This window comes from Quercus suber, unplaced genomic scaffold (assembly GCF_002906115.3).
Source record: "Quercus suber isolate HL8 unplaced genomic scaffold, Cork oak 2.0 scaffold_161, whole genome shotgun sequence".
Lineage (NCBI taxonomy): Eukaryota > Viridiplantae > Streptophyta > Magnoliopsida > Fagales > Fagaceae > Quercus > Quercus suber.
This window is the reverse complement of record NW_027069622.1, coordinates 538641-555736: the sequence shown is the minus strand read 5'-3', so window position 1 is coordinate 555736 and position 17096 is coordinate 538641. Positions and strand designations below refer to the sequence as shown.

Genomic DNA, 17096 nt, shown 5'->3' with positions numbered 1-17096 from the left:
AAAATAATTTGTACCAATAGCATTACTCAATAAGTTTATGCTAAGGTAGAATTGATAATAATAAGCTCTAATCATTGGGCTTAGATATTATGAGCACCTGAGTTTGAACTCCTTTAGCTTTAAGCTCTATATATGTTCTTTCAGCTTTAAGGATATGTGATATGAGTATTTAATAAGTCAAAGCATTTATTTAAATCCCTTATTATGAGTTGAAACGTTTGGTGAGAAACGTTGCATGCAATCATGTTTCAAAAATATATATCTTCAATAGATTTCAAAATCCAAATTATGTGATTTAAGCATATTGAAACTATTACTAATCTCAATAAGTTTATGCTAATAAGGTGGAATTGATAATAATAAGCTCTAATCATTGGGCTTAGATATTATGAGCACCTAAGTTTGAACTCCTTTAGCTTTAAGCTCTATACATGTTCTCTCAGCTTTAAGGATATGTGATATGAGTATTTAATAAGTCAAAGAATTTATTTAAATCCCTTATTATGAGTTGAAACATTTGATGAGAAATGTCGCATGCAATCATGTTTCAAAAATATATATCTTCAATCGATATTCAAAACCCAAATTATGTGATTTAAGCATGTTGAAACTATTACTAATTTCACTAATTTGATATTTTAAAAAAAAGAGTAGATACTAAACCACAATAATAAGCCAATTGTTATTAAACAATACCACTAAGATAAGTCTGAATTATTTATGTAAAAGGATAGAATACCACATCACTTTATTCTATCTGTACATAATAATTCTTCCTAAAACGAGTACAATTTGCGCAATAATCTTGAGATTGAAGTATTAGCTTCACACCCATTAATAACTCTCCATGGTAAGGCGAGGCTTGAGTACAACGTCAAGTGGGTTGACCTTAGGTAAGGCAATTCCTGGTCCTTCAAGCATGTCCACCTTCTCACTTGCCATGGTTGTCATATCAAATCCTTGAAGCACACGAGCTAGTGCCAAGTGAACTACTTGCATGCCATATGTGATTGCGGGGCATGACCTTCTTCCAGAACTGAATGGAATATACTCAAAATTTTGACCCCCAACATCAATGTCTGCATGAGTTGTCATGAATCTCTCTGGTTGGAATTCAGATGGGTTGGACCACACACGAGGGTCTCGTTGCAACTTCCATATGTTAACGAGCAAACGAGTGCCCTTTGGAACAAAATAGCCACCAACAGTACAATCTTCCATGGCCTCACGTATTCCTGTGAGGGGACCCGGTGGATACAAACGTAAGGTTTCCTTAACAATGGCATGGAGGTATTTTAAGTTCTTGATATCAGATTCTTCCACCCATTTATCTTTCCCTACGTGCATGTCTAGCTCTTCTTGGGCAGCCTTTAGCACACTTGGGTGGTTTAAAAGCAAGGAGATTGCCCATGTTAATGTAGTAGATGTGCTTCCTGCTCCTGTAAGGAGGAGAATCTACCAAAAAAACACACGTATACACAACAATAAGTTATCAGTGATCCCAAAATCTTGAATTATTAGATTTTTTTTTTTTGGCTTAAAAATGGGATACCTAAAAATAGTAACGGACATATGGAATTAAATCCTAATTGCAACCTATAAAATCCTTCAGCAAAGTCTTTTGTGTAGAATTCCCACCTATACTAAAAACTTGTTTTCATAAATTATAAGCTTATGTTATTTAGTTAAATTAATGGCTGTTATCCTTGTGATTTTGCAAAATGCAAATTGTAAATTAGTTTTATACTGGAAATATTGATTAAACTTTTAATTGTTTTTTTTGAAATCATTATGCTTTTAATATTTTATTTATTTATTTATGTGTTATTATTTCTTTTTTTCTAGATTTTCATTTCCATTTTTTTTTTAAATCTTCTTGCAGTAAACTACTTAGAAGAAGAGAAGAAAAAATAATGATGTAATGTAATAGCCCATGTTTTAAAAGCAAGACCAGACCTTTTTTTTTTTTTTTTAATAAGAGAAAAACCACTATCATTCACAAAAGAGAAGCATTAATTTACATCAAAAGAAAAAAGCCTCTGAGGCAGGAGGAGGAGGATCTTCTATCTAAATTATATCATTAGAAATAGATTTAGCAAACTTAGCTAATAAGTACGTCACCTATTAATCTAACTAGTTCAACCAAGATTTGGATCTAGACTAATTTAGTCCACGAAGAAATATAAAGGAGGTCAAAAGACTCAAAACTGGTTAAACCAAGGATTTGACCATTAAAACCAACTTTGATTCCAGGAATTTATCGATTAGACTCTTTCTCTTTTATGAAAAAAGGTAATAGATTTTAACCAATTTTTTACTTATTAAAAAGTTAATTTAAAAAAAAAATATGTTCAGCCCATATAGAAACAAACCCAACATTTAATTAAAGAATATGTAGGCTCACCCAAGAAGAAGCTAATACACAGTCCGTTTAGATTAATGAGAAGAGAGAGGAAGTAGGGTAAAATTTGCTCAAAATTAGTCTATTTTAACCAACTTTAATTTACTTTCCTTCCTTCCCCTCAATCTAAACAGACCCTAAACCATTGAATGTTTCCTCAAAAAAACCAAAAAAATTATATATATATATATATATATTATATTGAATGGTGGCCCGGTGGCTCACAAAATAAAACTATTTCTTGGTGGAGTATGGTATTTTCAATGAGCGACTTTCAAAAAGTCCTCCTCGCAAAACAATCCCTCATGCTCATCAAATAAATATAATGATTTTGCCATAAATGAATCACTCTGAGCTCACTCTAAAATTTGAGATGATACTTAACAGGATTAAATTTTTATAATTCTCTCTTCTAGGTTCAAAATTGAGCAATGTCATATTGCTTGTCTTTTTTTACTGCCAAATAACTCAATTATGCAACAATTATTGCATTATATGGACAAAAACCTTTCCCATTACTTACTATTACATTTTTGAAAAGTTTATAATTACAACGTACCAGTGCTGTTGCCTTGACAATAACGTCGCGGGTATGCCCCGAAATCTCAACATCCTCTGGAAAGCTTGATAGCATCACGTCCATGAAATCGCTTTCACCATCACTCTTCTGCTCCAGTCGTTTCTGAAGATGTTCAGCAAGCCAAATCTCAAGCACCGAGTCAAGTTCCTTAGCAGTCCTCTCATGGAACTCACATGACCTCTATGGTCCATCCATTCAAGATGTGGAAAAGCATCAGACAACACAAACACGCCACTAAGATAAAGAGCCTCTTTTATGGCACTTCGGAAACGGCATGCCTCACTCTTTTCTTCACCATATGTGGTGGTAGAAAATCGCTTACCAACAATTATCCGAAGGCTGATATTGAAGGTCATGTGGTCGAACAACTCACTAAGAGTCACCACCTTGTTGTTTGTACAAAGCAAGTGCAAGTTTTTGATCAAAGACTCCACTTCTGAGAATCGAACATGCTTGAGCTTTTCAAGCCTATGGCTCGAGAGAAGCTCAAGAGTGGCCATCTTTCTCACATCACGCCAATATTGACCATAAGGAGCAAGTGCAAATATAGCATTGTTGTAAAACAAGTGTTTTCCAACTGCTATGCTGGCCCTTGTAGCAAAAGTTTTGTCATGGGTAGCTAGGAATTCCTTTACCATCTCACAACTACTCACCACCAACATTCGATGGATACCCATTTTGAGTGAGAAGAATGGGCCATATTTGTCGGCAATGGCTCCAAGAATTTTGGCCATTGGCTCTTGGCCTCCTAGAAGATGAAGGTGGCCAATGATTGGTAATGCCCCAGAGGGTTCAGGGATTTCAATGCATTTGGTGTAACCCCTCTTGGTATTTGATTTGTTGTTTAAGGCAATAAAGATTACTGTCAAAGTAAAAAGCCCTAAAATTGTTAGGATATGATAACAAAACTCCATGGTGGTCTTAAGAAGTTGGGATGGCAAGTTGTGTGAGAGTGGGTAGTGTATTTATAGTACCAGTATGACAATCCAACCCAAGCAAAGGGTCAACCACAGTTTCGCTATATGCCAAAATGACAACCAAAAAAAAACTATTTGATATTAATTTATTTGTGACAACCCAAGAAAATCACTAAATAAATCTATATTATACACAAAGAATTAGTCAAGTTGAATTTGGAACTTATTGTATTTGCTTGTATTGCCTAGATCAATGTAGTATAAACTTGATGTGAGATTCAACACAAGCTATAGATCCTCTTCATTTCATTTGAATTATTGAGAGTGTTAATTTTATTGTTAAAGATTTTGTTTTTTGTATTAGAAGGTGGCATTCTGTATATTATAAGTGTGTTTTTCATGAGTTGTCATAAATGATATTGTAGGTAACTTAGTAAACATTAGACCTATATTGGTTGATCTGGGCTATATAAAAGATTACAAGAAATTTCACTTATAAAACACATTTAAGTTTATAATATTTACTTTCTCAAAAAAAAAAAAAAAACGTTTATAATATTTATCTTGTTTCTCATTCAAGTAACTAAATTACGTAAAGACAAACTTGGTAATTCACGTCCCATTCATGTAAAAAACTAAAAATGGTAGACAAGTTAAAACATAGGTTTGGGCTCAACTATTAATTGAGCTAAGCTCAAAGCCTCAAACATATATTCTTGAACAAACTTATGAGTACGAGGCTTCATGTTAGATGGTGTAAGTTTGTAATTAAGTTCATATAAGATATCAAAGTAGATTAATTGCACTGAACCAAAATGGTGAAGGTTTTTTCTAATTTACATCAAGCTCTGTGTCATACAATCATATCAAGTAACCAGAGCATACTTTGGGTCTGTTTAAATACCGTTTATTTGCTAAAAATTGAAAATTTATTGCTAAAAATATTGTAGCAAAATAATTTTTAAAGGTGTGAATAGTGTTGTGGGACCCAAATTTACCTAAAAATTTACGTTTTGCTAAATTTGATGGTCCCATAAACAGTGCCATGGGACCTAAAAAAAACGTTAAACGCAGCTTAAAATTCATTTCAGTGCTGGGCAAATGCACATTTTGTAGAAATCTGTTATTTATTCAAAATGATGTTATTTCTTCACTGTGCTAAGTCAGCTCCAACTTAAATATGTTTCCTGCTTGAAAAGCCTTATGACCATTTGTTGTCTATTTTTGAAATCTTATATAGTCTCCAATGCATGATGTTTTCAAACTTTGTTCAATTAACTTCTGCCGACTGTCTTCCATAAATAAATAAAAACTTCTGCCGACTATGAAAGGAGTAAAATTCAAAACACAGGCAATATTTAAGAACTTAATCATTTAAAAATTACTAAACCCCTAGAAAATAACAGTCCAAAACAAATTTAAAAAAACGTTAAACGCAGCTTAAAATTCATTTCAGTGCTGGGCAAATGCACATTTTGTAGAAATCTGTTATTTATTCAAAATGATGTTATTTCTTCACTGTGCTAAGTCAGCTCCAACTTAAATATGTTTCCTGCTTGAAAAGCCTTATGACCATTTGTTGTCTATTTTTGAAATCTTATATAGTCTCCAATGCATGATGTTTTCAAACTTTGTTCAATTAACTTCTGCCGACTGTCTTCCATAAATAAATAAAAACTTCTGCCGACTATGAAAGGAGTAAAATTCAAAACACAGGCAATATTTAAGAACTTAATCATTTAAAAATTACTAAACCCCTAGAAAATAACAGTCCAAAACAAATTTAGAAAGTATTCAAAGTACACTGTCCAAACATACCCCTCTTTCTTTTCTCATTTCATTTTGACAAACACAATTTTAGGAAATCAAAGTCTGTCTTCAATTTTCATCCTATTTTGGCCCTTAGTTAGAATGTTAGATACCTTTTCTTTTCTATATGCTTAGCTTTAATTTAGATATAACATTTTTCAAAGTAGATCTTAATCTTATTTTAAAAATATAACTATCAAGAAACTCCCATGTCATATATATTAATAATTTTCAACCTCGATCTTAATGCCTATCTAAATTTGAAAATGACTGGTTATTGATATTTCTTCAAGTAGTATTAATTTTATTAAAGGATTAAAGTTCACTCAACAGATATATAATAAATGTATTTATTAAATAAAGCATTATACTAGACAAAATTGTAAGTATCTCACATTGAGTTGTTTGCTCAATTTTGAATACAATATACATAGATCATATATTCACATACTAACACATTTTTATATCATTCTAGCTCTCATTTTCTCATACCATCAAATTTTTTTATTGATTGAAAAAATAAATTAAGTTCGTGGAGTTGAGGTCAATACTATCAAAAGTCATTGGAGAGAGTAAAGGGGTTAACACGATGTGAACAATACATAAAAGTGGATCACACACAACTCATGGTAATTACAAAAATGTCATCCTAATTAATTTTTTATAATTTGAAAACAGCAAAATGTTATTCTCAATTTCGTTTACTCAAAACTTACTTTTTTTTTTTTTTTTTTGACGTATAAGTGAGAGAAATTGAGTTGAACAAGTCCGAACAAGTTTAATTGCGGTGAGGATCACGATTTTTGAGTGATGAATGAGCTACAAAACTGAGCAAACGAAACACCTGTCACATTCTTCTAATGAAGATAAACTCAACTTTGGGTGGCGGAAATTCGCTCTTATAACCTAAGGTTAATAATCTTCCACGTGTTTCACATTGTTTCATAAACTCTTATATGGTACATTGAGATATCTAAGGTCCTTTCTTGTCATGTCATAATTCTGTCTAGGCACGAAGCTCACATCTCATTGGCTCTCCAATCTTCCTTCAAGCACCACTAATTTCGATAGGAGGAGATAACTTTTCGTACTAATTAAATTATCACATTGTCGAAAATGAAAGTTTGTATGCAACAAACAAATTATACAGGCAACTTTGTCAAAATTATCAATGTAAAACATGCTCCTTACATGTAGTGGGCGTTTGGATAGCCCATGCGTTTTAGCATTTTACGTTTTCCCCCTTTTTATTTTTTATTTTTTATTATTTTATAATTTATTTTTGACCAACACCACTTATATTGTTCATGAGATATGAATAGTACAAATATGCAAATGAACAATATTTTCATTTATGAATAGTAACTAAAAATTATTTTTTTGTTATTTTTAATTTTCAGTTTTCAACAAAATAAGTAGCAAAATAAGTGGTAAACAAACCCGAAATACGGATTTAGCAAAAAAACAAACACATAAGCAACTTTGTCAACAAGTGTCAAGTTCCTCCAGCGAAATCAAAAACAGTTTTCCCTCCAAAAAAAAAAAAAAAATAGAAAGAAAGAAAGATGATGTAGAAGTCAAAAACAATTTTTGGTACGTCTACTCACTATAATTGTTTGTCCATCATCTGTCTAGAATTATGAGGAAAGAGAGAGGAAGTCAAATACTTATTCTCTTGCATGAAATAATCAAAAAAACCATATTTGATTTTGACATTCCTTTTTAGTGGCCTAGATGTATCGCACGTTTTTCTTATATAGAAATTCTCATATTGTTACTATGACATCATTAAATTTGTGTTGAATATTGTAACTATAGTATCCTAAATCCCATTACTAGCCAATTGGCAGCTATTACACCCAACCTAGTGTTGTTTTTTGTGTGGATGGTTGTTTACAAATATGAACCTAGTATTGTTTTGTTGTGGTTGGTTGTTTTCTTCTACACATTAGAGAGAGAAACTATGAGAGTAGGAGAGTGTAGAATTAGAAAACAATAGAGATAGAGATGACAACAACATCAACAAACAAATAAAAAGCTTTACTTTTTTATAGATATTATAGAATTTGAATTTACAGCATTTACCCTTCGTTATTGTTCATAATCATTAAGCCTAAATACTTTCTTTATCAGTTTTTTTAAGACCTTCTCTTCTCTTATCATATATGTGTGTTAAAATACTTAATTAGTGTTCTCAAAAGAAAAAACAATTATTTGATTTTGACATTCCTTTTTAGTGGCCTAGATGTATCGCACGTTTTTCTTATATAGAAATTCTCATATTGTTACTATGACATCATTAAATTTGTGTTGAATATTGTAACTATAGTATCCTAAATCCCATTACTAGCCAATTGGCAGCTATTACACCCAACCTAGTGTTGTTATTTGTGTGGATGGTTGTTTACAAATATGAACCTAGTATTGTTTTGTTGTGGTTGGTTGTTTTCTTCGACACATTAGAGAGAGAAACTATGAGAGTAGGAGAGTGTAGAATTAGAAAACAATAGAGATAGAGATGACAACAACATCAACAAACAAATAAAAAGCTTTACTTTTTTATAGATATTATAGAATTTGAATTTACGGCATTTACCCTTCGTTATTGTTCATAATCATTAAGCCTAAATACTTTCTTTATCAGTTTTTTTAAGACCTTCTCTTCTCTTATCATATATGTGTGTTAAAATACTTAATTAGTGTTCTCAAAAGAAAAAACAATGGATAAATTCCACATTGAAAAATGAGTGTAAGTTAAAGATGTTTAAAACATGTGCTGTGTATCAAAAAGTTAAGCCATTTTAAATATACACCACTGTTAGTTTTTTAAAACATTAATTAGAAGAAAAATATGCTATATACATGGTTATCAAAATCGTGATTTGGGTCATAGGATCGCACGATTTTACGATCCTACCTCACCAAAACGTTTAGAATCGCATAAGGATCATAAAAATTATAGGATCGCATGTAGGATCGTATGGGATCCTACCCATCCTACCAAAACGTAAAAATCAGTTTTTATTTATTTATTTATTATTATTATTTTAAGTTCGTCTTTATAAGTTGTAATTTGTAATCTCAAGACTTACTTCATAAATGTATCAACTAAGTGGTGAAACTCATATGAAAATGACTTTCTTGAATTGAAAATTTTTGCTATAAGAATATTGAGCTTAACATATAGCTCTTCAGGTTGTGAAAGTAATTGGAGTACATTTGGAATAGTAAGACCAAATGACTTTGGTATATTATCCCCCAGTTGAGAATTCTCTATTAAAATTGGTACAATTTTAAGTACACTCAAAAAGGAGAAAATTGTTATAAAAAAAAAAATGAGTTGGTATTTGTTATGTAAAACTTGAAGATAAAAGACAAAATACATAAACCATCAAGTGCAAAAGAAGAAATTGGTTTGAAGAACTCGTCTTCAGATGATGAGTGGTTAGTAAAATGTGTCGACCAGAATATGATAATACAAATTTTGATGAAAATAATGAAGCAGTAATTCTAATGCCTTCCGTTATAGATTTTTTTTTAAAAAAAATAAAAAATAAAAGTTACATGTGTATAGTGTGAATGTGTGATCACTATTGTATCATTTGGTTATCAATGTTAGGTGATGATAAGGGTTTAAGAGCTACTACTGAAGGAAAAAGTGTGCTAGTATTTTGGTGTTTGGTTAGTTTCTAATTAAACATTTATTGAACTTTTTAAATGCATTGCATAAAAACTTAAATATATTTGTTTCATTAGTATAAAAATAGTGAAGTAGGACATGTAAATTACATCATATAATCAAAATCTTTATTTTTTTTTTTTATGGAAGATTCATAATTTACGTGATTATTCAATATACAAAGTCACTATCAATGTGTTTTTTGCTTCAAATCTGAGAATAAGTAGGATCTTACGATTCATGATCCGATCTTACGATCCATAATTCTACCTACTTCCTACAATCCTACGTAAAATCCCGATTTTGACAACTTTATAATAGTTTTATTTTTAAGGTAAATGTTTAGAACACGTTCTACTTTTTAATCAATAAAAATTATATTATTATTTCATTTATCTGAAATTAATTAAATTTTAGACGTGCATGTTTCTAAAATTAAATTGTACTCGTTAATTAAATTGTAAACATTTTTCTAAAATTATTATTACACATTATAAAAATATGCTATGAGCTTTTTTTCTTTTCTTAAAACATTATTATAAATCAAGATTTTCCTCACTTTTTCCTCGTGTTCCATGCAGTTTATAGGTATCGATGAGCACCAACTCCAAACTATTATACGGACGAGCACCAAAGTTATGGCTTACAATGTGACAGTACCGACGAGCACCAACTCCAAACTCTTATACCGACGAGCACCAAATTTATGGCTTCCAATGTGACAGACTATCACTTGGAAGCCATAAATTTCCGCACAGACTTTGCCTTAGGGTCCGTTTGGTTCCCGTAAAATATTTTCCGGAAAATACCTATTTTCCGGAAAAGGAAAATATTTTTAAGTGTTTGGTTGTATTATGAAAATTGTTGTGGAAAATATTTTAATGTGTTTGGTTCTATTAGGAAAATGCTATTTTCCTACAATTTTTTTACATTTTCTCAGCATCCAAACAAATTTTATTACAAAAAATTTCAACACTATAGCCAATTTAACAACAAATTCCGGCAGCAAATTCTGGCAACAACAACAACAACAACAATCAGTTCATAAAAAAAAAAAAAAACAACAACAACAATCAAACTTAAAAATAAAAAAAAAATAAAAAAATAAAAAAATGAGAGATCGAGGAAGAGGAAGCGATGGGTCTAGGTCGACGACGATCGACGATCGACGGCGTGGCGCGGTGCGAAGAGCGCTGGGTTCTGGGTTCGACGGCTTCTGGGTTCGCCAGTGCGAGATCGAAGACGAGATCGCGAGATCGAAGGCTAGATCGCGAGATCGAAGGCTAGATCGCGAGATCGAAGGCTAGATCGCGAGATCGAGCGGAGGTGATCAAAGGAGATCGCCGGGGAGATCGGCGGTAGTGCGATCGAAGGTGAGATCGGCGCGGTGCTCGGGGTTCGCCGGCGACATCTCCGGCGTGTCTGGGCTCCTCGGCGCGGTGTTGGTGCTCTCTTTCTCTCTTTCTCTCTCTTTGTCTTCATGCTCTCTCTTTCTCTCTGTTTTCCGGAAGTCATTTGAAGTGAAAATGATTCCGTAAATCATTTTCACCTTTGATAAAAAAAAAAAAAAAAAAAAAAACTGAGAGATCGAGGAAGAGGAAGAGATGGGTCTGGGTCGACGACGATCGACGATCGACGGCGCGGTGCGGTGCGAAGAGCGCTGGGTTCTGGGTTCAACGGCTTCTGGGTTCGCCGGTACGAGATCGAAGGCGAGATCGCGAGATCGAATGCTAGATCACGTGATCGAAGGAGATCGCCGGGGAGATCGCCGGTAGTGCGATCGAAGGTGAGATCGGCGCGGTGCTCGGGGTTCGCCAGCGACGTCTCCGGCGTGTCTGGGCTCTTCGGCGCGGTGCTGGTGCTCTCTTTCTCTCTTTCTCTCTCTCTGTCTTCGTGCTCTCTCTTTCTCTTTGTTTTCCGGAAGTCATTTGAAGTGAAAATGATTCCGTAAATCATTTTCACCTTTGACTCAAGGTCAACTGAAAATGATTTCCAGAAAATTGCTTTTTCCGGCGCAACCAAACACCCAAAAATATAGAAAACCATTTCCGGAAATGAATTTCACCCAAAACAAACGCAGCCTTAAGTTCATACTTCATACATGACTACTGTACTAATATTACATATGGTCCAACAGCGAAATAAAGTGAGATCAGGTGAGATATTGCATCTGATACAATAGTAATAAATGGTTGAGATTGAAAGTAATTAAAAAAAAAATTAATCTCAACCATTAAATAAAAAAATATATTAAAAAAAGTAAAAAGTTAAAATTAAAAATGTAAAAAAAAAAAAAAATTGTGAAGAAAAATGGGTAATTGCATCTCAATCCAAACTTACCAGCACCCCTAGAATTTTGGAAAAGAATGAATTCAACCCAGAGAGAAAATTCTGATATAAAGAACCCAAACACAAAATGTCATCATTTATTAGCTTTTTAGCGAACACGTTGCGTACGGACAATGAATCGGCTTAGGAACTTTAGTTGATGGTGATACCGAGGATTCTGTTCCTTTGTCTTTTATTGTGCTTTATTTATTAGTAAATTTCATTATCATACTTTGAGGTATGGATTAATGTCAACTAGATTCAATACTTTTTAAAATTGACTAATTTGGTTTTTAAAGTCAACTTAGTTCTTAAATACTGTTAGACCAGTTAATCATTTTTTCTCAACTATCTTAGGGACTGAGTTGGTTTTTATGGACTAAATTAGTTAGTTTTGAAAAGTCTTGATTCTTAGTAGCCCAAACCTCAAAGTATGTCAATGGATTTACCCTTATTTTATTTTTTAGATTTCTCATTATGGAATTTTTTTTGTTCAGAGAAACAAAATGAAGTCACACATGCACAAAATTTAACAACTTTTTCCTTAACTAGTTGAGGTGGGTGATTTGCAATACCTCATTTTCACATGGAACCATTGTTGACATCACTTCTATTATACACCATCATAAACTACCACATTAGCAATTGTGAAATTAATTGTGTCCTTAGATTTTGATGACGCGAAGAAAATCAGTAGGCTGAATACTCCAAGTTTCAAAGATCTAACAAATTTTTGGAAGGCTTGAAAAGGAAAACACATGATCAAAGGTGACAGGGCGCACTGGCCAAGAACCCTCCGATGCTTAAGTTAGTTTCTCTCTTAAATTCTGGAATTCCAACTTTTTGGGAATCGTGAAAAACTTACCTTCATTTGATGTAAATGAGCGTTTATATAGTGTACACTTGAAGCGGTTATTTGTCTAGTAACTTCCCCTATTTTTAAGGAGGTCCAAAGGTTCAGGATTAACTTCCACAACCACTATGGAAGTTAGACTATTTGATCTTATCTTCCATAACCGTTATTGGAAGTTAAATATTTAGTAAGAAGTTGTGGCAACAAACCTCGATTTTCACTCATGCCTCGGAATAGGAACGTGTGATCCAATTCATTAACTCTTATAGAGAAACACACTTGAAATTTCCTAAGTGTCTAGGGTCGTCCAACTGTTTTCTTAATGGACAACCCTCAAGTGCATGGAAGACCAGTTCTATAAAGGAGGTCCATTCTTGCCTTCTTAACATGGACGACTCCCACAGACGAACTTGGAGTTGGCTTAATTCTTAGTTCACCATCAGTTGCCCCCTTGTCCAGGAGTCGTCCAAGGTACTATATAGCCTAATGCTATTTTGGACGTGTGTCCTTATGTTAGCAGTTAGGTATGCCACATGTCATGGCCTCATTGGTGACTGGTCGCGTCGATTCACTTTTTCGAGGAGTATGCCACGTGTCATCCTTTGGTTGGTCACATCGTTTCAGATGCCAAATCCTACTGCCTATAAATAGTAGAATTCCTCTCCTACCCTTCATATTTCTAAAATTTTCTTCCTTGACATTTGTCGTTAAGCACCTCATCTAGAAGTGTTTCCTCGTCCTTAGTTCTCCTCCGTCTAGAGCCAGGTACTCTCTTTATACTCCTTAGGTGTTCCTTAGAATTTCAAAATGTCTGAGATTGTTCTTTCCTCGTCGAGTAATAGTGTAGATAAGGCTATAGACGAGTATCATAACTCCACTAGCTACACTGATTCTAGTAGCCATAGTAGTAGTAGTAGTAGTAGTAGTAGTAGATAAGGCTATAGATGAGTATCATAACTCCACTAGCTACACTGATTCTAGTAGCCATAGTAGTAGTAGTAGTATTAGATAAGGCTATAGATGAGTATCATAACTCCACTAGCTACACTGATTCTAGTAGCCATAGTACATGTCTGGTGTTCCTAGGGTTCCCCTAGAGGTCTTCCAAGAACACCTTAGGATGAGGGTGGCCTCAAGGTCTCAAGTTGGTATGTGTTCCTCTGTCCACTCCTATAGATGAGGTAGAGACTGTATATAGCCATGTTGTAGGTATTCCTTCCAAGACAAATGAGAGGAGACTAACTGCCCTTAGGAGTTGGTACCAAATCCCAAACGAATGAGGCTTACCTTCTGGGGGGCTTAGGTTGCCCCTAAATTCCTTTGCTAGAGAATTACTTATTAGGTTAGGTTTAGGAGTTTGTCAATTTAACCCTAATGCATGGAGACTCGTCATCTCTATGCAAGTTCTGTGGAGGAAAGTATTTAAAAGAGATCGTCCTCTCATTGTGGACGAGTTCCTTTTCTATTACAAACCATCAGAGATTAATTAGTCCTTAGGCTTTTATCAATTTACAACCAGGTAGTGACTATAGATTGATTACTCCTTGGGTACATCTAATAGAAACTAGAAGACGAAGTTTTTCTTCGTCTCTAGTTTCTGGTCTAGGCACCTTGTTAAGGTTGGTAGGGATTCATTTGCCCATATACCAGAGAATTAGGCAACCTTCGTCCTGAAGGTATGTTTTTGTTTGTAGTGTTTGCTTTGCGTGCTTTTTTTTTTTTTTTTCCTTTTTTTACTTATAATCGTCTAACTTTTTTTCTCCCTTCTTTGTTTCAGCTATTAATCAACCATCTTTAAGTAAGTTTCATCGTGATCGTGTCCACAAAGCTCGTCTATACGTTGATAGGAGCTTTCACTCTTTGGTGACCCTTCAACGTCTTGCCATGTGGGGTCTTGGTCCTGAACCCTCTGCTGAAGCTATTGCCCACAAGCTCACTGTTCATACATGTGAGTTTTCTTTTAGAAGTTATTTGATTGTTATACATTCCTTAGCTGATACTTCAATATTTTTCTTTTAAGGATGGCGACCATGAAGGAAAATAAAGGAAAGGAAGTTGTGGATGAGGCAACCATGAAGGAAAATAAAGGAAAAGAAGTTGTGGACGAGGCAACCAGGCCTAAAGCTCAGTCTCAGCCTCGTCCTGCTGTTGGGGACAAAAGAAAAAATTTGTCAAAGGCTATTGACTTGGAGAATCTTCCAAGTCGTTGTAAGGAGAAGAGAGCCAAACACAAGTCGTCTAAGTACATTTTACTCATCTATATTACTTAAGACGAGCTTTCAAACAATTTTTTCTTGAGTTCTACTTTATAAGGGTTTTTAGATGATGGTCGTCCACCCTTTTCTTAATGTTATGAATGAATATTTTATTTTCATTACTTTTTTATTTACTACTAAACATGTTGTTGTATGGATGAACATTTTTTTACATCCATTACATTTCTTTCAAGCATGGCTCGTCCATGACAAGAACTTCCTCATGTTTAACATCCTTTACCATTCTTTAAGTTTTACAAGTATAACTCGTCTTGCGAATGGCATTGGTTTTTCCAACTTTACTCGTCCTAAGACTTGGCAATTGGTTCTATTTTTCGTCCATAGGAATCATTTTTATGTAAGGCAATTTCAACTTTTTACTCGTCCAAAGATTGGAATGTTTTAGCTAGCTATCTATCCATGGACTTTGAATATTCTTGTGTGCGTATTTCCTCATCCATGGGCTGAACAAATACGCTTCAAGCTTTACTTCATCCATTGTTTGGACAAATATGCCTTGAGCTTGTTTTTCTTTGTTTTATCCTTATTTCGAGGAAAGCTTACAGACGTTACATCCCTGCATCCAAAGATTTTTATTTGTCTTTAGGCCTTAGCCTTCTTGTGGGTGAAATTATGGAGATTAGATTTATATATCACATACATTGGAAATCCAAACTACATATTCACAATATAAACATCGTCACAAGTATGGCATATGCTTAGAAGCTAGTGCCGTTTAGGGAATTATAAATACAAACAAATATGATCCAAGTTCATGACTTCGTCCTTAGTTAGTATAAAACTAATACACCCTTAAGGAGTTAAAACATAACATATAATGCTAAAAACACACAAGTAACAGAAAGCAACACAAACTTTAGCTCGTCCAAAGTGACAACGTCTTAGGTGATCTCGTCCAGGATAATGCTCGTTTAGGCTAATATCTTACTGATAATACCTTCTTAGTTGCTCAATATTACAAGCGTGCTCCAACTTTCTCCTATCCAGGGTTTCCAAGTAATATGACCCTTGTCTTTTGTAATTGATAACCCTGTAGGGTCCTTCCCAATTAGGTCCCAATTTCCCATAAGCAAGGTTTCTGGTTGCCAAAGAGACCATTTTTAGGACGAGATCCCCTAAATTGAAGCGCCTAGGTTTCACCATTGCATCATATTGTCTGGCCATAAGATTTTTATACCTTATTGTCCTTTGCTCCGCATCCATCATTACCTCGTCTATTAGATCAAGGTCAAGGTGTAGTTGCTCTTCATTATCCTTATCTTGATACTTCATCACCCTGTGACGGGCCATATGCACTTTTGCAAGTATCACTGCTTTACTTCTATAGGCTAGTTTGAAAGGAGTTTCCCCTGTGGGGGTTCTTACAGTCGTCCTATAAGCCTATAAAACTCCTGGTAACTCTTTTTGCCACACTCCCTTTTCCCCCTCAAGCCAAGTCTTGATGACTTTCAACAAGGATCGATTTACCACTTTTGCTTGACCATTTGCTTGTAGGTGGGCGGGTAAGGAATAATGATTCTGAATTCCAAAGTGTTCGCAAAAGTCTTTAAAAAGTGTGTTATCAAATTATCATCCATTGTCTGATATCAATACCCTAGGCACCTTAAACTTGCATACATTGTTCTTCCAGACGAAATTCTTGACACCTTGCTGCATGATCTTTGCTAGGGGTTCTGCTTCCACCCACTTAGTGAAGTAGTCAATCCCTACTACTAAAAATTTCATCTGATTGGTTCCAAGTAGAAAGGGACCCAAGATATCTAATCTCCATTGTGCAAAAGGCCACTAGGCCATCATCGGGATGAGATACTCTGATGACTGCTTAGGGATATACAAAAGCGTTGACATTGGACACACACCTTGACATAAGCTTTTGTGTCTACTTGAATAGTTAGGCAATAATAACCTACACGGATGACTTTATGGACCAGTGACATTACTCTTGAGTGGTTTTCACATGCTCTTTCATGAACTTCCCTTAGCACATAGTTTGCCTCGTCTGGAGCTAAGCACCTTAGATAAGGCTAAGAAAAGCCTCTTTTGTATAGCACCTCATCCATAAGGATGTACTTGGCTGATCTGATTCTTAGCTTTCTGGCCTTGTCCTTTCCCTCTGGAAGCCTTCCATCCTTTAGGTAAGCTACTATAAGAGTCATCCAATTTTCTTCACCTTCTATCTGTTGTACCTCTGGAAGATCTATGCTTGGCATATATTGAATTTCATCAAACTCGTCCATTGATTCACTTGCTGAG

The 17096-nt window shown here is 34.4% G+C and overlaps 1 protein-coding gene across 1 annotated transcript; it reads right to left on the bottom strand.

Annotated features, from left to right (window-relative positions):
• Positions 1-658: 658 nt before the first annotated feature.
• On the bottom strand, positions 659-3938 carry LOC111990449 (dimethylnonatriene synthase). The gene is given in 3 exon segments (XM_024022216.2): positions 659-1455; positions 2961-3133; positions 3136-3938. Coding segments are annotated over 3 exon segments (1554 nt in total). The 5' UTR covers positions 3896-3938; the 3' UTR covers positions 659-834.
• Between the last annotated feature and the right edge of the window lie 13158 nt (positions 3939-17096).